Source organism: Lipomyces oligophaga (assembly GCF_038497815.1).
Source record: "Lipomyces oligophaga strain CBS 7107 unplaced genomic scaffold V1516scaffold_2, whole genome shotgun sequence".
In the NCBI taxonomy this organism is placed as follows: domain Eukaryota; kingdom Fungi; phylum Ascomycota; class Lipomycetes; order Lipomycetales; family Lipomycetaceae; genus Lipomyces; species [Lipomyces] oligophaga.
In genome coordinates, this window is record NW_027117786.1 from 278994 (window position 1) to 295757 (window position 16764).

The window sequence follows — 16764 nt, forward strand, 5'->3', positions numbered from 1 at the left end:
GGAAGCCCGTAATGTTCGATCTGGTCCTGAATTTCTATCAAACGCTGAACCTAGTGGCAGATACAGTCGATCACGTGAGAGTTGTGATTACGGAATAAATTACTATAGAATTTAGGCTAACGTTGGCTACTCACAAAGTCGAGATAGCTGGATATAGGCTGTGAGGGCTCGAGAACTAATTTGTGTTTGGTCTGGAGCTGCTCAGCAAGTTCCCAAGCATCGGTAGTGTCTTTATCGTTCCATCGCATGGTTTGAAATTCTTCTGTCTCAGCGCGCTTCTGAGCGGCAAGAGCCAGAGAGTATCGAGGGGCAGATCCGTCGGTAGCTTTGATTGACATTTGGACAGCACGTATTTCTTTAGATTTTGTAGTTTCCAGCCGAACTGAGCGAGCAAGCTCGCGTTCCGCTTGAGTGTCTTTGTCGATATATGCAAAGCTGGGTCGTAGTTGAACACTGCCCTTTAGAGGAGTGAGATGCAATTCATCTTTCAAAAATACACCGACCATGTAGCCCTCAGAAGTGGTCATAACGCCAGATAACGTTTGTCTATCGACCATATCCCATTTATCAGCTTTTTCTCGGTCATAAAACCGGGATTGTTGGATTGGCACATCGACTTGAACAACTCCCGCTTGTGGCTTGACGCGGCATTCCAGAATTGGCTCCCCAGATGCATGTGTATACGGCCGAGCAGCTGAACGAACAGGATATTGAAACAAATGTAATTGGTCAGCAAGTTTTGACGAAAGATAAACGGGGAACTCTTTAACAATCGGATCGTCATCGCCAGCACTTGATTCCGCTTGAGATCCTTTAACATTCTCGTTTTGTTCGGTTTCAACAGGCGGATCATCATCAATAATCATCATAATGGGAACATTTTCAACCTTGCTATCGTATAACTCTGAATTAGCCTGCTGCTCGAAAGGTTTCGGATCTGAAAGTATTTCTATCTCATTTTCTTCTTCCTTGATTTCTATTTGAAATGGCCCTACTGATGCAGCTTCTTCTTGCGTAGTTGCGCTGACCGGCTCAGACTTCCGCGCAGACTTTCGTCGAACCATGCTTGTGTAGTATCGTCTATTTTGAGGCACTAAAAACTGCGGCAGAAATAACCATATTTCTGATTATTATAGCATACTTTAGTGTCTTTGACTCGGTAACTTGAGGAGGTGCTTTCACTCACATCTGAATAGTTTTTGCTCCCAACAGCGATTTCTCCCAATCAAACGGTTGATTTTTTTTTCTGATGAAACCAAAATATCAGATCTGATCAGAGAAACCAGATTCAAGCAGATAAAAACAAACAAAAAATGGCGGATGATGGACTTCTTCTGAATCTGGCACCGTCGCCAGTTATTGTGGCAAGACCGGCAATTGCGAGTACAAAAGATATCAAAGGAAAGTGGAGCCACAGACTAAAGGTCCGAAGGTCTTTGCAATATGCTCAAAAAATGTTGACTAAAGGCGAGAGAAATAGGCCGTCAGCTAAAGCTAGTGGAAATAATGACATTGTTGTTGAAACTCGAAAAAGAAGTTCCGGTTTTGGCTCTGGTGCTGGCGAGAGAGGTAGCAGGTTTGAAGAACACTCGAAGCATCAGCAAATCGTATCATCGCTGTTCACTTCGAATCCAGATTCTGTATCATCAAATAAAGAGAAAAACAATGCTGTGGCTGAAAAGTCGGATCCATCTAATGCTCCCGTCAAAGGTGATTTAAACTCGTTTCAAGGTCTGCTACTGCATCCTAACCTTGCTCGCTATATCGAGGAGATTTTGGAGTTTAAACATCCAACTGCAATACAAAGGGCAGCTATCCCAGTCATGCTTACCTCGCTACGGGATTTATTTATTCAAGCGCAGACAGGATCTGGCAAAACGTTAGCGTATTGTTTACCAATTATACATGCTTTAATGTCGAGCAATACCAAACTGCATCGCCTGTCGGGACTTTTCGGTATCATAATAGCGCCAACTCGAGAATTGGCGACGCAGATTCTTGCCGTTTTGGAATCCTTAGTAAAATGCTGTCATTACATTGTTCCTGGAATTGTAATTGGAGGCGAAAAGAAAAAATCTGAAAAAGCACGGCTTCGGAAAGGTGTAAATATATTAGTGTGTACTCCGGGACGATTGGCAGATCATTTGGATAACACTGAAGTGCTTGATTTAAGCGAACTGAGATGGGTTGTTTTAGATGAGGGAGATCGAATGTCGGAACTTGGATTTGAAGAGACAATTACCAAGATTTTGACAAAAATCAAAGAGTCTTCAAGGCTGGCCAGGACAAAGATTTCTGACTTGCCACAGAAGAGGATAACAGTTTTGTGTTCTGCTACTTTGCATGGAGAAGTTGAAAAACTTGGAAGCGAATCTCTAGTCGACGCAATTCATGTAAACGCAGATGAAGAGGGAGATGAAGGAAGTGGTTCTAATTCATTGCAACTCGAGACTAACTCAGCCGGCGACTTTTCTGCTCCTTCCCAGTTACGACAAGAGTATATTGCTGTGCCTATGAAGCTGAGAATGGTGACTATGATGGCTACCTTGACAAATATAATTAGAGCGCGAGGTTCAGCAAATGTTATTATATTTGTTTCTTGTTCTGATGCTGTGAATTTTTATTATGAAATGCTGACACGGGAAGTGGACGCGATTGCAGAAGATAATTCCGAAGAGCGGGAGGAAAAAACGTTCGGCAAATCAAAAGTCTTGAGTAGTTTGATTAATAGTGGATTTGAGCCAACGATTTTCAAATTACATGGATCGCTCTCGCAACCAGTTCGTAAATCGACACTAGCTTCATTTTCACAATCTACTAAAGGTAATTCAGCGTCGATTCTAATCTGTACAGATGTTGCCTCTCGAGGCCTTGATCTACCACTAATTTCACATGTTATTGAACTTGATCCTCCATTCTCAGTCGAAGATCATTTACACCGAGTCGGGCGAACTGCAAGAGTGGGTAATGTAGGTTGGTCTACCATATTTGTGCTACCCGGAATCGAAGAGCAATACATCTCAGATATATTGATTCCAGTTCACAAAAAATCTCTGCCGATTAAGAATGATTTTGTTTCGGTTCTTTCGGAAGCTCTGGGAAAGAAGAACTGGCAAGAATCTGCAACAAATATTCAGCTGGAAGTTGAGCGATGGATTCTTAGCAGTGATTCGTTTTTACAGCTTGCTCGGTCAGCCTTTACGTCGCATGTTAGGGCATATACAACACATCTTTCAAGTGAACGGAAGTATTTCACTGTTCGAGAACTTCATCTTGGCCATCTTGCAAAAAGCTTTGGATTGCGGGAAACTCCAGCTGATGTCCAACGTGCTAGGAATTCATCATCAAGTACTTTGTCTTCGGGAACTAGTAAGCGAAAGCGAGATCCGGAGAAGCAAGGTCCAGATTATGCAAAGAAGCGATTACTTACAGTCGCACAAACACACGCTAATATTGGTGCAGACGAGTTTAATTTGGGATAGATAGAAAAAGTTCATATTGAAACTAATATATATTCCATAATCCTATTCGTCCATCTTTTCCTCCGACAGCTAACCAATGACTGTCTTGAATTTTCTGCACGAGCTTTTCTTTAATTGTCGTAGTCTGAGTTTGAACTGTCTGGCTATGAGAAAGCGTAGGTGAGTAGAATCCAAAAGCCAAACCTCCAATCTTATCCTGGCGACCGGCAGGAAATGCAGCCAATAATTTTATGGATTTATACAAATATATCCGCACCCTTCCATCCCAGGAACCAGTTGCGAATATTTTCTGATCGGCTCGAATCTTGACTGAATTTATACCTGCGTGCTTCGTGTCTATTGATTGCATGATTTCTGTCGTTGGGGTCAATTGATGTTTAATTATTTTCGAATCTGCACTAACGGATAGAAATGTGCTATCAACGGAATGCACAGCTAGAGCGAGAACCGGGTGAGCATGAGCTTTGAAAATGTATAGTTCCGAAAAAATAGCATCACCTAGTTGGAATACTGATATGTGACCACTTTCATAGCCAGCAATAAGATAATTGTTATCAAAAGCCAAAGCCATGACAATACCTAAAAATTAGCATTTAAGATATCGAACTGCAGTATAGAATCATACCTGTCTTTTCGCTTGCTTTGATAGCTTTGAACGGTCGGGTCAAGTTGGGAAGAAGGTTGTATATATCAATCTGATGAAATTAGATACGAAACGAGAATCAGTTAAATAAAATTCGTACCGTATCCGAATCCAAAGTTCCAGGAACAGCAATTGTGTTTTCGTCCTGACAAGCGGCACCACAGAAGTTCAGGGCATTGACTTCGATCGAGACTACGAGCCATGGCTTTCTCCAATTTGACGATCTACTAGGGGCGTTGTCGCTGACCTTGGGAATTGTAACATCCAGGGTCTGCGAATCCAGTCGAAACACATGAAGCTTATTATCTCGACCATGACTGCAGAAGTTAGAATTTCAACAGTATGGGGAACAACAGGTCAGACATACGTTAATAGCAGATCTTCGGAAAGCCACAGTAAACTCAGAATAGAAGCTTCATGAGACTTCCATATGGCAATAGGTCTCCTAGTTACCAAGGACCAGTGAATACACCAGCCGTTCTCGTCTCTATGGCAAGGGTCTCAGGTTAGCAACTACACAGCAGTTATACTAAGTCAGCTATGGACTAATGTACCCTGAGACAAGACGAAGATTGCTACTGTGGAAAGCGATCACGCAAATAGAACTGTTATGCGCACGCAAAGTAGCCACTGCAGCAGGCGCTGACATGAATTTTTTCGTAATTCAGCTGGACAATAGCCCAAATGACATCTTTGTTAACAGTGAGGATTGTCGCGTTCGGTAGATCAACCAGCATCGTATTTCTCTGCCTTTGGGTTAAGATCCTTCAGTCTATTAGTCGGAATATCACATGACTTTCGGACTAGTGGCGTACTAGTGAGACAAGACCGCCCGGAGTGTGGCAAAGACCAGTGGGAGATTGGGAGTTAAGACCGGTTCTCCAGACTTAGAAAAACTTTTTGATCAGGAAACCTGGCGTAAAGAAACTTGAAAATCCCAAATTCCATTTTTTTTCCTGGGATTTTGTTCTCGTACGTGTGCATATAACGCAGAGAAATTACAGCGCAAGTTCGCACGAACAGCGAAATAAAGTCCAGGAAGTATGGCGAAATTGAACGCAAGCGCACCCGCGTTCGCTATGGCAAACAGCACGTTTTCTCCGGCTCCTTCCAGTTTGTCAACCCCGTTGTCCTCCACTACATCCTTATCCTCTGTCACTTCTGCTTTTTCTTCTGTAGAGATTTCCGAGACTCCTGTCGCTGAATATCTAAATGCGCTTTCTGTGGTGAAATCTATTGGAAATGCTCGCACCGTCTGCGGTGATCTTGCTAATGCAGTGCTGGAAGCTGGTCCTGCCTCCTTGCAAACATTTGGGTATGTTTTGTAAACCTCTTTAAATGAATATTCAAAATTCTGACTTTTATAAAAGCGTTCTGGATAAGATCAAAGTACTTTCAAAATCAAAGACTTCTCCTATTATCCGAGAATCGTCTTTGCTTGCTCTCACTACATTGGTGAAGCAGTTTGGCTCCTCGACCGCAGCAGAAGCATATATTTTGCCATATGTAACTTTACCTTACGATCTTCTCGCAGATAAGGAGATCACCGTGCGTAAAGCTGCTCAGACTGCCGCAGACATTGTTCTCACCATCTATCCTGTTGAAGCTTACACCTCTGTTTTGGTTCCATTATTCAACGAATATCTTAATTCGACTGCAAAATGGCAATCTAAAATCGGTGTCTTCAAGCTCTATGAGAAGTTTACTACACAAGTTGCGGCTGAGGCCCTGTTGCAGCAGTTTGTGTCTATTGTACCTGTTTTGACTAACGGCATGCATGACATGAAGCAAGAGCTTGTAAAAGCTGCGACCAAGACCATGACCACGATGGCCACACTGATCGACAATCAAGATATCACAAGCCGAGTGCCTCTAATTATTGATACGATGGCGGACCCTAGAAAAGTTCCCAGCACTGTACTCGCACTTTCTCACGTCACTTTCGTTGCCGAAGTTACAGAACCCGTACTAGCTATGCTTGTTCCAATTTTGTTACGTGCTTTGAAGCAAGGATCTTCCTCGCAGGATCTTTTGCGTCAATCAGTCATCGTCACTGAGAATCTTACTCGTCTTGTTCACAATCCTCGTGAAATCCGGGCATTTTTGCCAGAACTCTTGCCAGCCGTTCGACGAGTCGTTGATACCGCTGCTCTGCCTGAAGTTCGAGAATTAGCTTCAAAAGCTCTCCAAGTTCTGGAGAACGCCGAAGAAGAAACAGGACTTAATCGTGTTTCAGAAAATGATTTAATTCCTAAGTTGTGCCAAATTAATCCTTCGGAAGATGCTCTTGTAATTAGATATATTGCAGGACTTGTGGCTGTTGATATCAATACTCAAGAATGGGACCGTATCGGCGAAGTATTGCCCTCTTATTTCGGAGAAGAACTTCAATCTGCTGCTATTGCGACCTCTAAGGATATCTCATCTTTTTATGAAGAACTCTACAATCCCCGGCCAATTGCCGATGATGGTCAGGAAGGAATCGAGATTGTTAATGCCAAATTTTCCTTGGCGTATGGTGGCAAAATGTTGTTAAACAAAACCTATCTTCATCTATACAAGGGACATCGTTATGGTCTTTGTGGCCGCAATGGAGCTGGAAAGTCGACGCTCATGCGGGCTATTGCCAATGGCCAATTGGAAGGTTTCCCCGATAAATCTGAGCTGCGAACTTGCTTTGTAGAACATAAGCTTCAAGGAGAAGAAGGAGATATGGATTTGGTGTCCTTCATTGCCAAGGATCCCGAACTTCAACATGTCAAGAAGTCTGAAGTTGCAAATGCTTTGGAAGAAGTTGGATTTGATGAGATGCGCCGAGGGCAAAACGTCGGCGCACTTTCCGGAGGATGGAAAATGAAGCTCGAGCTTGCGCGAGCTATGCTGATGAAAGCTGATATTTTACTTTTGGATGAACCTACCAATCATTTAGACGTTGCCAATGTGAAGTGGCTTGAAGATTATCTTGTCTCTCACGAGGATATCACAAGTTTGATTGTTTCTCACGATTCTGGATTTTTAGATGCGGTCTGCATGGATATCATTCATTATGAAGAAAAGAAACTAGCCTATTACAAGGGAAATTTGTCTGAATTTGTCAAGGTCAAGCCGGAAGGTAAATCTTATTATACACTTACGGCCAGCAATGTCAAGATGAAATTTCCCCCACCTGGTATATTGACTGGAGTGAAATCTAACACGCGTGCCATTGTTCGCATGCAGGATGTTACTTATACATATCCCGGCACTTCCAAGCCCTCGCTTAGCCATCTGAGCTGCGCGTTGAGTCTATCGTCTCGAGTAGCGATTATTGGAGCCAATGGAGCTGGAAAGTCGACATTAATCAAGCTTTTAACTGGTGAGCTAATTCCGCAGGAAGGCAAGGTTGAGAAACATCCCAACTTGCGAATTGGATATATTGCGCAGCATGCACTTGCGCACGTTGAGATGCATTTGGAAAAGACACCGAATCAATATATTCAATGGCGATACCAGCATGGAGATGATCGCGAGGTCCACATGAAGCAATCGAGACAGTTGACAGAAGAAGATAAGGCTCAAATGGCGAAATTAATTGATGTAGGCGATGGAAAATCGCCGCGTAACGTGGAATGCATCGTCGGTCGCCAGAAGTTGAAAAAGAGTTTTCAATATGAAATCAAATGGAAGGGCCATCAGCCAAAGTATAACACGATGATGTCGCGCGAGAAACTAATTGAACTTGGATTCAACAAGATGGTTCAGGCTTTTGATGATTATGAAGCCTCGAGAGAAGGATTGGGCTATCGCCAATTGTCGCCGCCTGTAATCCGGCAGCATTTCGAAGATGTTGGATTGGACGGTGATATTGCAGATCATATTCAAATGGGGGGTCTCTCAGGAGGACAGCTCGTCAAAGTTGTCATTGCAGGAGCTATGTGGAATAACCCCCATTTGCTTGTGCTTGACGAGCCTACTAACTATCTTGACCGTGACTCTCTCGGTGGTCTTGCTGTTGCTATTCGAGATTGGACCGGAGGAGTGATTATGATTTCTCACAACGAGGAATTTGTTGGTGCATTATGTCCCGAGCAGTGGATTGTCGCAGACGGAAAGATGGTTCAAAAGACACAAGGAATTTCGATTGCCGCCGACAGATTTGAAGATTCCACAAGCGGTGCCTCGTCGGCAGCTAGCTCGGCACTTCCTAGCCGAGTTGCTTCTCCTGCGCCTTCTTCAGCCGTGACGGATGATTCTAGTCCTGCGAATATCAAGATAAAGAAGAAAAAGAAGAAATTGACTCGTAACCAAGTGAAGGAGCAGGAAGCCAGGCGAAGACTACGACATTTGGCTTGGTTGAGTTCTCCGAAGGGAACTCCGCATCCACCAGATACCGATGATGAAGAATGATTTGAGATTCCATTGGCTGTGTGGAAACCAATGGGTGGTGATAGAGGGATTAATAGAGTAATTTATCAGCAGAAATCTTGATTTATAACGATGTTTTACAGCTTTGAATCGAATAGAAGGAGATGGATTTGGAGGAAGATAAAGTTTTTTTTATTTATGATAGAGTCTAAGATAGAATTAAGAATAGAATGAGTATATTTGCGTTTAAGATTTTGCGCTTAAGGATTCTTCTTCCTCTACGGAAATTTCTTTGCCTTGAAGAGCTTCTTCAGTCTGCTTAACCAGATCCCGCATGAGCGTCTCAAACTCAACCTTTCCAATAATGCTAACGGTATTGACACCAGCCGTCATATGCGGATAACTGCCGATTTTTATTCCTTTATCATCGACGGACGCCTGCAGACGAGTCAAGAAAGGAGCCATGACTGATTCCGGCTTAGATGTTGAGACGAGCAGTCTGAGCGGCTTGTTTCCAGGAGGGATTCGCGGAATTAAACTTGGTAGCACGCCTGCGAGAAGAGAATTAAACAGCCTTGAATTTTCAGTTAGTTAGATTTGATTCTTGTATAGAGATGAGGGAAAGGGACATTAAGTGGACGTACATTGGAATGCCGGGAAGAATAAAGACCTTTTTTCTTACAACCACGACAGGAACCCAGGATGTTTCGACGGGATATAAGACATCAACGTCGTCAGATGAGGGTCCATAGGGTAAAGTAGCCATTCGCATTTGGGCGGCATAAACTTCTGGCTCCGATTTGGGATCGATCTGGCGTTTACCAAGTCGTTTCATGCGGATGACAGTTTCGTCGTGTAGTTTGACTGTCAATCCAAACGCTGCTGCGATCGATTCGTAGGTGATATCATCGTGGGTTGGACCTATCCCTCCAGAGGTCACCACCATATCATGGTCTCGTGCAAGTCGCTGTATGGAGTCCGCAATGTCTCGTGCGGAATCAGGAACAGTCTCTATCTTGTTCAGCGAAATTCCATAAGAAAAACAGAGTTTTGCGAAAGAGTTGCTGTTTTTATCGTGAATTTTGCCGTTCAACACTTCGTCGCCCACGATCTAAAAAAATCAGTATGCATAACTTGAGCATGGGCAATTGAGTCAGCGCAGAAGAAGCTTACGAGACATGCTGAAGTTAATAAAGGTGTCGTCGCCATGTTTCGTCGGAATATATATCTGTGGATTTGAAATCGTCGCGAAAACACCTGCATTATGGTTTGTTGTGCTGGATTAAAGCGGTCCTATCGGGACCGTTATAAATGACAATCTGCGGCCCACCATACAGAGAGCAATCTGAGGATGGGAGAGGCGATGCGCCCAAGGCTCTATTTATTTCATATTGGCATTTTTACAAAACTGAGGTATCCTAAAAAATTCGTGACCTATATTTCATTTAAACTAGAAAAGAATTTTAAAGTTTTAGTAGTCACGGTTTCCAGATCCATAAGAATCTCCGCCCTGGTTGCCAGATCCATACGAGTCATTACCGGAGCCATAAGAATCTCCTCCTCGGCCAGAGGATCCGTAGGAATCATTGTTGCCAGATCCATAGGAGTCTCCTCCTCGTCCAGAAGAGCCGTATGAATCACTGTTGTCGTTAGATCCTCCGAAAGAGTCGCCTCCGCGGCCAGATGACCCGTAAGAATCATTGTTGCCAGATCCATAGGAATCTCCTCCTCGACCAGAGGATCCGTAGGAATCATTGTTGCCAGATCCGTAAGAATCTCCACCCTTGTTTCCAGATCCATACGAGTCGTTGCTGGAGCCATAGGAATCACCGCCTCGGCCGGAAGAACCAAACGAGTCATTGTTGTCGCTGGATCCATACGAATCACCTCCCCGGCCAGAAGAGCCGTAGGAATCATTGTTGCCAGATCCGTAAGAATCTCCACCCTTGTTTCCAGATCCATACGAGTCGTTACCGGAGCCATAGGAGTCGCCGCCACGGCCAGAAGATCCGTAAGAGGAATCATCAGATCCACCGAAGGAAGAGTCGTTTCCTACATTAGTCAGTTAGACGACCGATCAGATCAGATCATTAGTAAAACGACAACTTCATACCTCCGCGTCTGTTGTTGTCGTCGTCGTCGTTACCACCGAAGAGACCCATTGTTACGATATAATAAGGGTAGGAGAAGATAAAGGGAAGTTAGGCTAAAGTGACCTGAGAGAGTGTGTTAGGAGGAGAAAAAGAAGAAGGACAAGAAGACTGGAGATGGAAGGAGCAGGAAGGCCATATTTATATGCAAGCGATCTGCCCACACGGCAACGAGACGGGCACGGCAAACCTTCGATCTAGAGAAATGGTAGTGGCAGCGAAGGTGGGTTTCATTTTCGATCGAGCAGGTCGAATCCGAGCTTGGTTTCGTTTGGGTTCGTTTTTTGAATTTTTTTGAATTTGGGTTTTGTTTGTTTGTGAAGGAGAGGAGACGTGCCAGAGGACGAGGCGCGAGTGTGCCGTCGTTGATTGTGTCTGTTGTTTCGGTTTCGTTTTCGCGTGCCTTAGTGCTGGCCTGAACTGGTTGGAATTGACAAAGGGGGTAGAGGGGGGAAGGGAATGCCGCGCGTGTGAGTGTTGAATGGACAGTGAAAGAAAGCTAGTATTGGTTTTGAGCCGTAGGCCGTTTGAGGATGGGATTTCCAGGAACGAGACCGGGAACTACAGTTGAGAGAGCGTATATTTTAGGGCGAAGTGTAAGGTCAAAGCAGCGATTTTATTCCTACGATATTGCGATTCCAATTGCAGCTGCAATTGAACGAATCTAGAGCGCATTTGGAAGTGCATTTGGAGCAAGTACGTGTCGCAAGATTGCTCTGGAATTGTCTTTTCGTCAGATTGTCAGTTGTCCGTCCGGGGCAGCAATCGTGGCTGACTGCCCCGATCTGATCCGCCTGCTCACTTACGTCTTTTGACCGGGGCTCAACCTCAGGCCTGACTGTCCAGATTCGCGACAACAGACGCAATTGGCCCAAGAAACGTGTGGATGACGATGACGAAGCCAATTGAGTAGATTGAATGACACAACATGCGTCTGCTGTTGCGAGTAGGCACGCAATAGCGGCCGGAGAGCGACTGGGATGTCGTCCAGGCGAGCGAGACGCGCCGTCTACTGGGAAGCCAGCTGCTGGGCCGAGGAAGCTGAGCGATCCCTGAACTGAAACCAGTTGCACCAGCAACAGCAACGGCGACGGCGATCGTCCGTGTGTGGCGCAAACATTCATTTACAAGGTTGTGTCATCTGGGGCGCAGAGGGGGAACTGGGGCCCAAGGAAGGGACACAGAGACAGACACGGGGTCAGTGGAGAGAAGGGCATCCAGCCGTGCAAACCAACGATCGGCGGCGACCACCACTATCTGGCGTCACTAACTGGCGTCTTCAGCCAGTGACCCGACCACACAGTCCGTCACCGATCACACAACTGTACAGCAGGCCGTTCGTTGTGAATGTGTCGTTCTAGAAAGATTTCAAGATTATGATCTGGAACCATTTAGTGCTGACGTCTCTTGCTCTCCTGGACTTCTCTTTCGTACAATCGTGCTCGCTCTACAACCAGCTTTTTAAACTCCGCTGACTGGCCGCGACTGAGAATTGTCTATAGTTATAGTGTAACGTGCTGGAACTCTGCGCAATACGCTCGATCGTGCTGCATAAGTGCCGACAGATAGGAGTCTCGTTCTCTTCCACCTTAATCTCCACTACGGTCTCCTGAATACGCCGGATGCCACGTGTTTAGTTTGTTAAGTTTGCCCAGCCAAAGCCACCGCGACGGCCATTATCCTCTGGCGGTCGTTCACTACGGACCGTCCGGATATTCTGCGATGTCTTTCCCGATTCATCCGATTCATCAGATACTTCACAGATACTTCAGATCAATCCACTTGGTTGTGATCAAACAAAACACACATCTCTCTTCTCGTTGATTTAGCTCATTCCTAGCTTCTTGGAGGCTCGTCCTGTGTTGACATCTCTACATCTCTATAACGCGCATCAGATGTTGTCCACAACATGCATAAATCACCTATCCAGCGGCCACCTTGCCTGATTGTCCAAAATTAACAGAGTTATGCCACCGTAATTAATATATTTCACCACCTTGCTGTCTGTCTCCTTTTTCGCTGTCTGCCATCGCACTCCTATATGTCTCGTCGCTGGTGCCGACAGTTCATCGTCAATATGCACTCAATATGTCCTCGCCAACTCATAATCAGTTTCTAGTCTGCCGGACCCAAGACCCTATAACTAGTTCAAGCTAAAATTGCATACATTAACGTCAGTTACGATATTTACTTTGTTTACCCTGCGCTCCTTGCGCCGCGGTGTCTCTAGTGCAACCAGTTTGACTATTTTCCCACTAGTCTGTGGACGTACTTGTTCTCTGCCACACCATTCCTCGCTGACTAGGGCCTGGCCTTTCGCTCATCTGGGCTTGGCAGGCACTGTACCATAATGCAGCATGCGCGATATTTCTGGCAGCGCTGTCAGAGGTGGCCAGCAGTCTAAGAACTGTAGGCTGTTTGAGCTACGGAGGTCATGGATTCGACCGCAATTCTGTGAAAGAATCCTGAAATATTAATAACATCTCCAATTTTGCATTTCAACCCCTTCATTGTCCTGCTCTTCGCTGGTCCGTCATAGAATGCCCCCGTACTGCTCCAGTCAAGCAAGCGTTTCTTCTCCGCACTCAGAAGACCGTCAGGGGAAAGTTTATTGAAAACTCTAATCTCTCGTCACTTCCAATGCTCGAGCTGGAAACATTCTTCTCCTTACGATCCAGACAGATTACTTGTTCTGTGCAGTGATTTCCCACCTTCGTGGGCCCTCATTTTTTGGCATTCATGGAACGCTGCACTCATATTAGACTTTACCAAGCACACGATGAATCCACATCTGCATGGCCGCGCTTCTATTACCATATTACTGCTATATTGCTGCCAACGTAGAGATTGCTACGAGCATCTGAGTATCTGCAAATATTCTTTCTCGTGTCGTGCAATCCCTGCTATCTGTCAGTATTTGCCATTTTTCGTAGTCTTCGTCCTCTGTTCGTTCAGGACCCTCATCTCACTACTGCCCGGATTTCTCAGTCCATGCTAGCAACGAAAGCACACTAATCAGGACCAGCGCCACGCAATTGTCAATAGCAAGGGCCGACTTCCGGTTGTGCACTTTTAGACGTTCTTTCGGCCTGTCATAACATGTACGTTCAAAAGTTATGCATCTCGTTGTGCAGCAACACCCTGTGAAATTCGGATGGCCCTTTGACTTGTCATCCACCTAAACCCCCTCACTGGTCTACCGCGGGAGATTCCACTGGCTAAACTTCTCCAAGACTTCTTATTGCACACAATTTCTCTGCTCGGTCTCAGAGACTCGCCGCTGGTCTTCAAGTCAAACTAAAATAAATATTCGTGAATTCGGTAAATGATTTCGACTCGCATCCCTTGTCTCATAGGTTGTGCTGTTATTGGTCCAACACGACCTCTACGACCCTGATTTGCCAGTCATAATAATGTCGGATCGACCAATCGGCTTCAACATGACTACTCTGTGCTCCATTTATTAATTTGGTATTAGTTATTGCCGTTTAGACATCTTTGGAGTCCCTGCTTTACTGTCCCTTAAGTGTCATATTTCTGAAAAGTGTCTTGACAGCCCCAAAGGGATCTCTAAACTCTGTCTGATTATGATTATGTTGGAACTGCGACTCAATATTGATTCAAATTTGTAAATCGTCCTGAGTAGCACAGTCCTAGAACACAGTTTTTTTGTAGTTCCTTTTGATAGTAAAATGAACAACATCAACTATTGAGATCAAGATTGCACTTAAATCTCTGATCTCATTATTTGACCTCTACGTCACATGTGCAGCTTACTGGCCGTGAATCGATATACCAAGCAGAAGTCTCTTGCGCAACAGCCCGGTTTTCTGTTTATTGCAATCTGGACTATTATTACAATGAGGTATAGCCTGTGATTATCTCAGAGCTTTGTGGGATCGTCCATTCATACCCGAAGAGTCAGAATATCTTGACAATAGGATATTTTTCTACAAGGAACAATAGAGCTCACATGACTAGATCAAGACCGTACGCATCTGTGACATGTTTCATCTACGGCAGCTGACTTAACTGGCTCAGATGGTTTATCGAATTGCCATGTAAACGACAAAATAAACGAATAAACACAGTGTCAGGCCATGAGTCGAATGAATCAGATATAACCGATTAAGCCGATTTTAACATTAATGCGCATGCCTGAACCTCAGCTTCAGCATATTAATTTAGATTCTCACCAGAGAAGTCGAACGACGTTTCATGGACTCGATGCGCGAGTTCTACGTCATAATTGTAGATAGCACATTTGCCGTCAACCATCGACCGAACTTCGGCCGACTCTTCACTAATTTTTTTGATAATAGCTGCTTGAGAACGATCAGAATACTGAAAGAACAACTATGAGATTTTGGTTACCTTCAGAATATATCACATATTTGCAAATCCGAAGTATTTGATCTACAAGCAGTGTCAAATTGACCATATGCTGTCGTTGCTGATAGAGATATCACAGAAACATGGAATTTCCCGTCTCTTATCGCCGAACAGACGTCTATCTTGCCAACCAACTCCTTGGACTGGTCTTTGAAACTAGCGGCTGAATGAGAGCAATAGTCCTTTCATTGTTTTAGGCTGCTTCGGGTAAAGCTAGCAGGACGTTTCACTCGGTGAAAACAGAAATTTTACTAGAAATCTCAGTTCCTTGAAACATATAAGCCTTTACGTTTGTCATACGACCTAGAGGGATCGCCCTGTCATGCTCACATAAGTGCACATGATTCTCAGGTTGGCAAACACAATAAATGTCTAATTGGATATTGTGCTGCGGCTGCAAATGTTTATGCTGTCTCTGCTCCCCTCAATATTTCAATTGTATAAAGAGCCCGTACAACAATAGACCTGTCTATCCGTTCAAAATTTCGAATTAATTTAATATGCCAATAAATCTAGATATACTGAGTCATGCCATGCTACCATTCAGAGTCTACCAGGTGGAATAATGTTTGATCATCTTCAATACACAAATCCAATAGGTGTCACAGTCAACTAGTAAGTCGGAGAAAAGTCACGAGCTCACAACCTGATAAGTAGAAGCAATTTGTCAAATATGAAGGTCAGGTTGTCGAATAAAGCACTTAATCTACATCAGAAGAAATCTAATTAAAATTTTACAAATTTTTACGTATACAGTCAAAGTCCATCGTGCCTTGACTGCCACTCACACATTTTGTGTAGAACAATATCTCCCGACATTCAAAGATTGATCGGGTATTCCGATAACATAAAAATAGCAGAGACAGTAAATGTCCTCCTGGTTGATTGTGCGATTGCTATCCGATTATTATCCGATTATTGTCCGACTTGTACGAAACTATATACATATTTTACCCCGGAATTTTAAACATTTGGTCCGCGACTATGGCGTACACACGGAGCCGATGAAAAGCGAAGCAACGAATATGGCTCGCGCGACTATTTCAATTCTCGGTATCGTTTAGCGCAGCCAGCAAACGACAAGACACCCTCAAGCCCTCGACGAGCTGGGTTATAAATTGTCCAAAGAAGCTTAACGTTTGAACGTGAACTGGATTGGCCGTCCAAATTCACTGCTGCACTGCACTGAAATTCGGAACGACTAAGTAATTTTATCGTTGCTCAATTATGTACAAATCTAAATAGAAAATCCTAAAATCTTACAAAACAGAGCCTAATTATTGCATAAGCACTCCGGAATAGCAACCGCATAGACAGATCGGCCGATGATCGGACGATCGTTTACTGCTTCCGACGAGACAGAAGTAGCGCCAGGACGATAAATACGAGACCAGCCAGATCTTTGGAATGAGACAAAACCCTTCCCCCATGCAGCAAGCTGGTCAGGTGAACCAGAGAAGCGCAAGCGCGCACCAAAGTGGCGGGTAGACTTCTGCTTTCATTGACGTCATCCGGTGGAATTAGGGTTAGCTATGATCGTGCGAGACCCTGCTACAACTTTGTTTTTACCGCGCTGGGCGAGCAAAACCTGTTTTCGGTCACGAAGCGCCTGGGAGGTAGGAATCGGTGCGAAAAAAAAAAAATCAATGACGGAACGTTGCTCGAATTGGCCAGCCAGCGAAGTGGATCTACTGTGCCAGTCGTGTGTTGTGACGGCATGTGCTAACGCAACTCTCGCTTTTCCATTACACTG

General features: G+C 44.5%; 6 protein-coding genes across 6 annotated transcripts; 2 read left to right on the plus strand and 4 right to left on the minus strand.

Moving 5' to 3' along the window:
• Window positions 1–35: 35 nt before the first annotated feature.
• V1516DRAFT_152909 (Sin-like protein conserved region-domain-containing protein) lies at window positions 36–1220 on the minus strand. The gene is made up of 2 exons (XM_066918666.1): window positions 1187–1220; window positions 36–1123 (listed from the first exon to the last, which is right to left on the minus strand). Exon 2 carries the CDS (start codon window positions 1062–1064, stop codon window positions 117–119), a length of 948 nt encoding a protein of 315 aa, XP_066778659.1. The 5' UTR covers window positions 1065–1123; window positions 1187–1220; the 3' UTR covers window positions 36–116.
• On the plus strand, window positions 1196–3530 carry V1516DRAFT_670224 (P-loop containing nucleoside triphosphate hydrolase protein). The gene has a single exon (XM_066921321.1). It carries the CDS (start codon window positions 1314–1316, stop codon window positions 3480–3482), a length of 2169 nt encoding a protein of 722 aa, XP_066778660.1. The 5' UTR covers window positions 1196–1313; the 3' UTR covers window positions 3483–3530.
• Window positions 3481–4850, minus strand: V1516DRAFT_670228 (WD40 repeat-like protein). Its single transcript, XM_066921322.1, has 5 exons — window positions 4680–4850; window positions 4493–4612; window positions 4226–4442; window positions 4108–4177; window positions 3481–4061 (listed from the first exon to the last, which is right to left on the minus strand). Exons 1-5 carry the CDS (start codon window positions 4772–4774, stop codon window positions 3505–3507), a joined length of 1059 nt encoding a protein of 352 aa, XP_066778661.1. The 5' UTR covers window positions 4775–4850; the 3' UTR covers window positions 3481–3504.
• A 191-nt stretch (window positions 4851–5041) lies between these two features.
• V1516DRAFT_689316 (P-loop containing nucleoside triphosphate hydrolase protein) lies at window positions 5042–8719 on the plus strand. The gene is made up of 2 exons (XM_066923809.1): window positions 5042–5440; window positions 5496–8719. The coding sequence occupies exons 1-2, from the start codon at window positions 5169–5171 to the stop codon at window positions 8509–8511; spliced, it is 3288 nt and encodes a 1095-aa protein (XP_066778662.1). The 5' UTR covers window positions 5042–5168; the 3' UTR covers window positions 8512–8719.
• Window positions 8645–9844, minus strand: V1516DRAFT_670231 (MoaB/Mog domain-containing protein). The gene is made up of 3 exons (XM_066921323.1): window positions 9643–9844; window positions 9114–9580; window positions 8645–9043 (listed from the first exon to the last, which is right to left on the minus strand). The coding sequence occupies exons 1-3, from the start codon at window positions 9730–9732 to the stop codon at window positions 8716–8718; spliced, it is 885 nt and encodes a 294-aa protein (XP_066778663.1). The 5' UTR covers window positions 9733–9844; the 3' UTR covers window positions 8645–8715.
• A 96-nt stretch (window positions 9845–9940) lies between these two features.
• On the minus strand, window positions 9941–10631 carry V1516DRAFT_662465 (uncharacterized protein; the record flags this gene model as incomplete). Its single annotated transcript, XM_066920441.1, has 2 exons — window positions 9941–10521; window positions 10583–10631. 2 exons carry the CDS (start codon window positions 10629–10631, stop codon window positions 9941–9943), a joined length of 630 nt encoding a protein of 209 aa, XP_066778664.1.
• Window positions 10632–16764: the final 6133 nt, after the last annotated feature.

Coding starts and splice junctions, on each gene's coding strand:
- V1516DRAFT_670224 (XM_066921321.1), top strand. CDS start 1,314: ATGGCGGATGATGGACTTCTTCTGAATCTGGCACCGTCGCCAGTTATT.
- V1516DRAFT_670228 (XM_066921322.1), bottom strand. CDS start 4,774: ATGTCAGCGCCTGCTGCAGTGGCTACTTTGCGTGCGCATAACAGTTCT. Junction 4,178..4,225: donor GAACTTTGGATTCGGATACG/GTACGAATTTTA, acceptor TAATTTCATCAG/ATTGATATATACAACCTTCT. Junction 4,062..4,107: donor CAAAGCAAGCGAAAAGACAG/GTATGATTCTAT, acceptor GCTAATTTTTAG/GTATTGTCATGGCTTTGGCT.
- V1516DRAFT_670231 (XM_066921323.1), bottom strand. CDS start 9,732: ATGCAGGTGTTTTCGCGACGATTTCAAATCCACAGATATATATTCCGA. Junction 9,581..9,642: donor TATTAACTTCAGCATGTCTC/GTAAGCTTCTTC, acceptor TGATTTTTTTAG/ATCGTGGGCGACGAAGTGTT. Junction 9,044..9,113: donor ATTCTTCCCGGCATTCCAAT/GTACGTCCACTT, acceptor TGAAAATTCAAG/GCTGTTTAATTCTCTTCTCG.
- V1516DRAFT_689316 (XM_066923809.1), top strand. CDS start 5,169: ATGGCGAAATTGAACGCAAGCGCACCCGCGTTCGCTATGGCAAACAGC. Junction 5,441..5,495: donor GCCTCCTTGCAAACATTTGG/GTATGTTTTGTA, acceptor CTTTTATAAAAG/CGTTCTGGATAAGATCAAAG.
- V1516DRAFT_152909 (XM_066918666.1), bottom strand. CDS start 1,064: ATGGTTCGACGAAAGTCTGCGCGGAAGTCTGAGCCGGTCAGCGCAACT.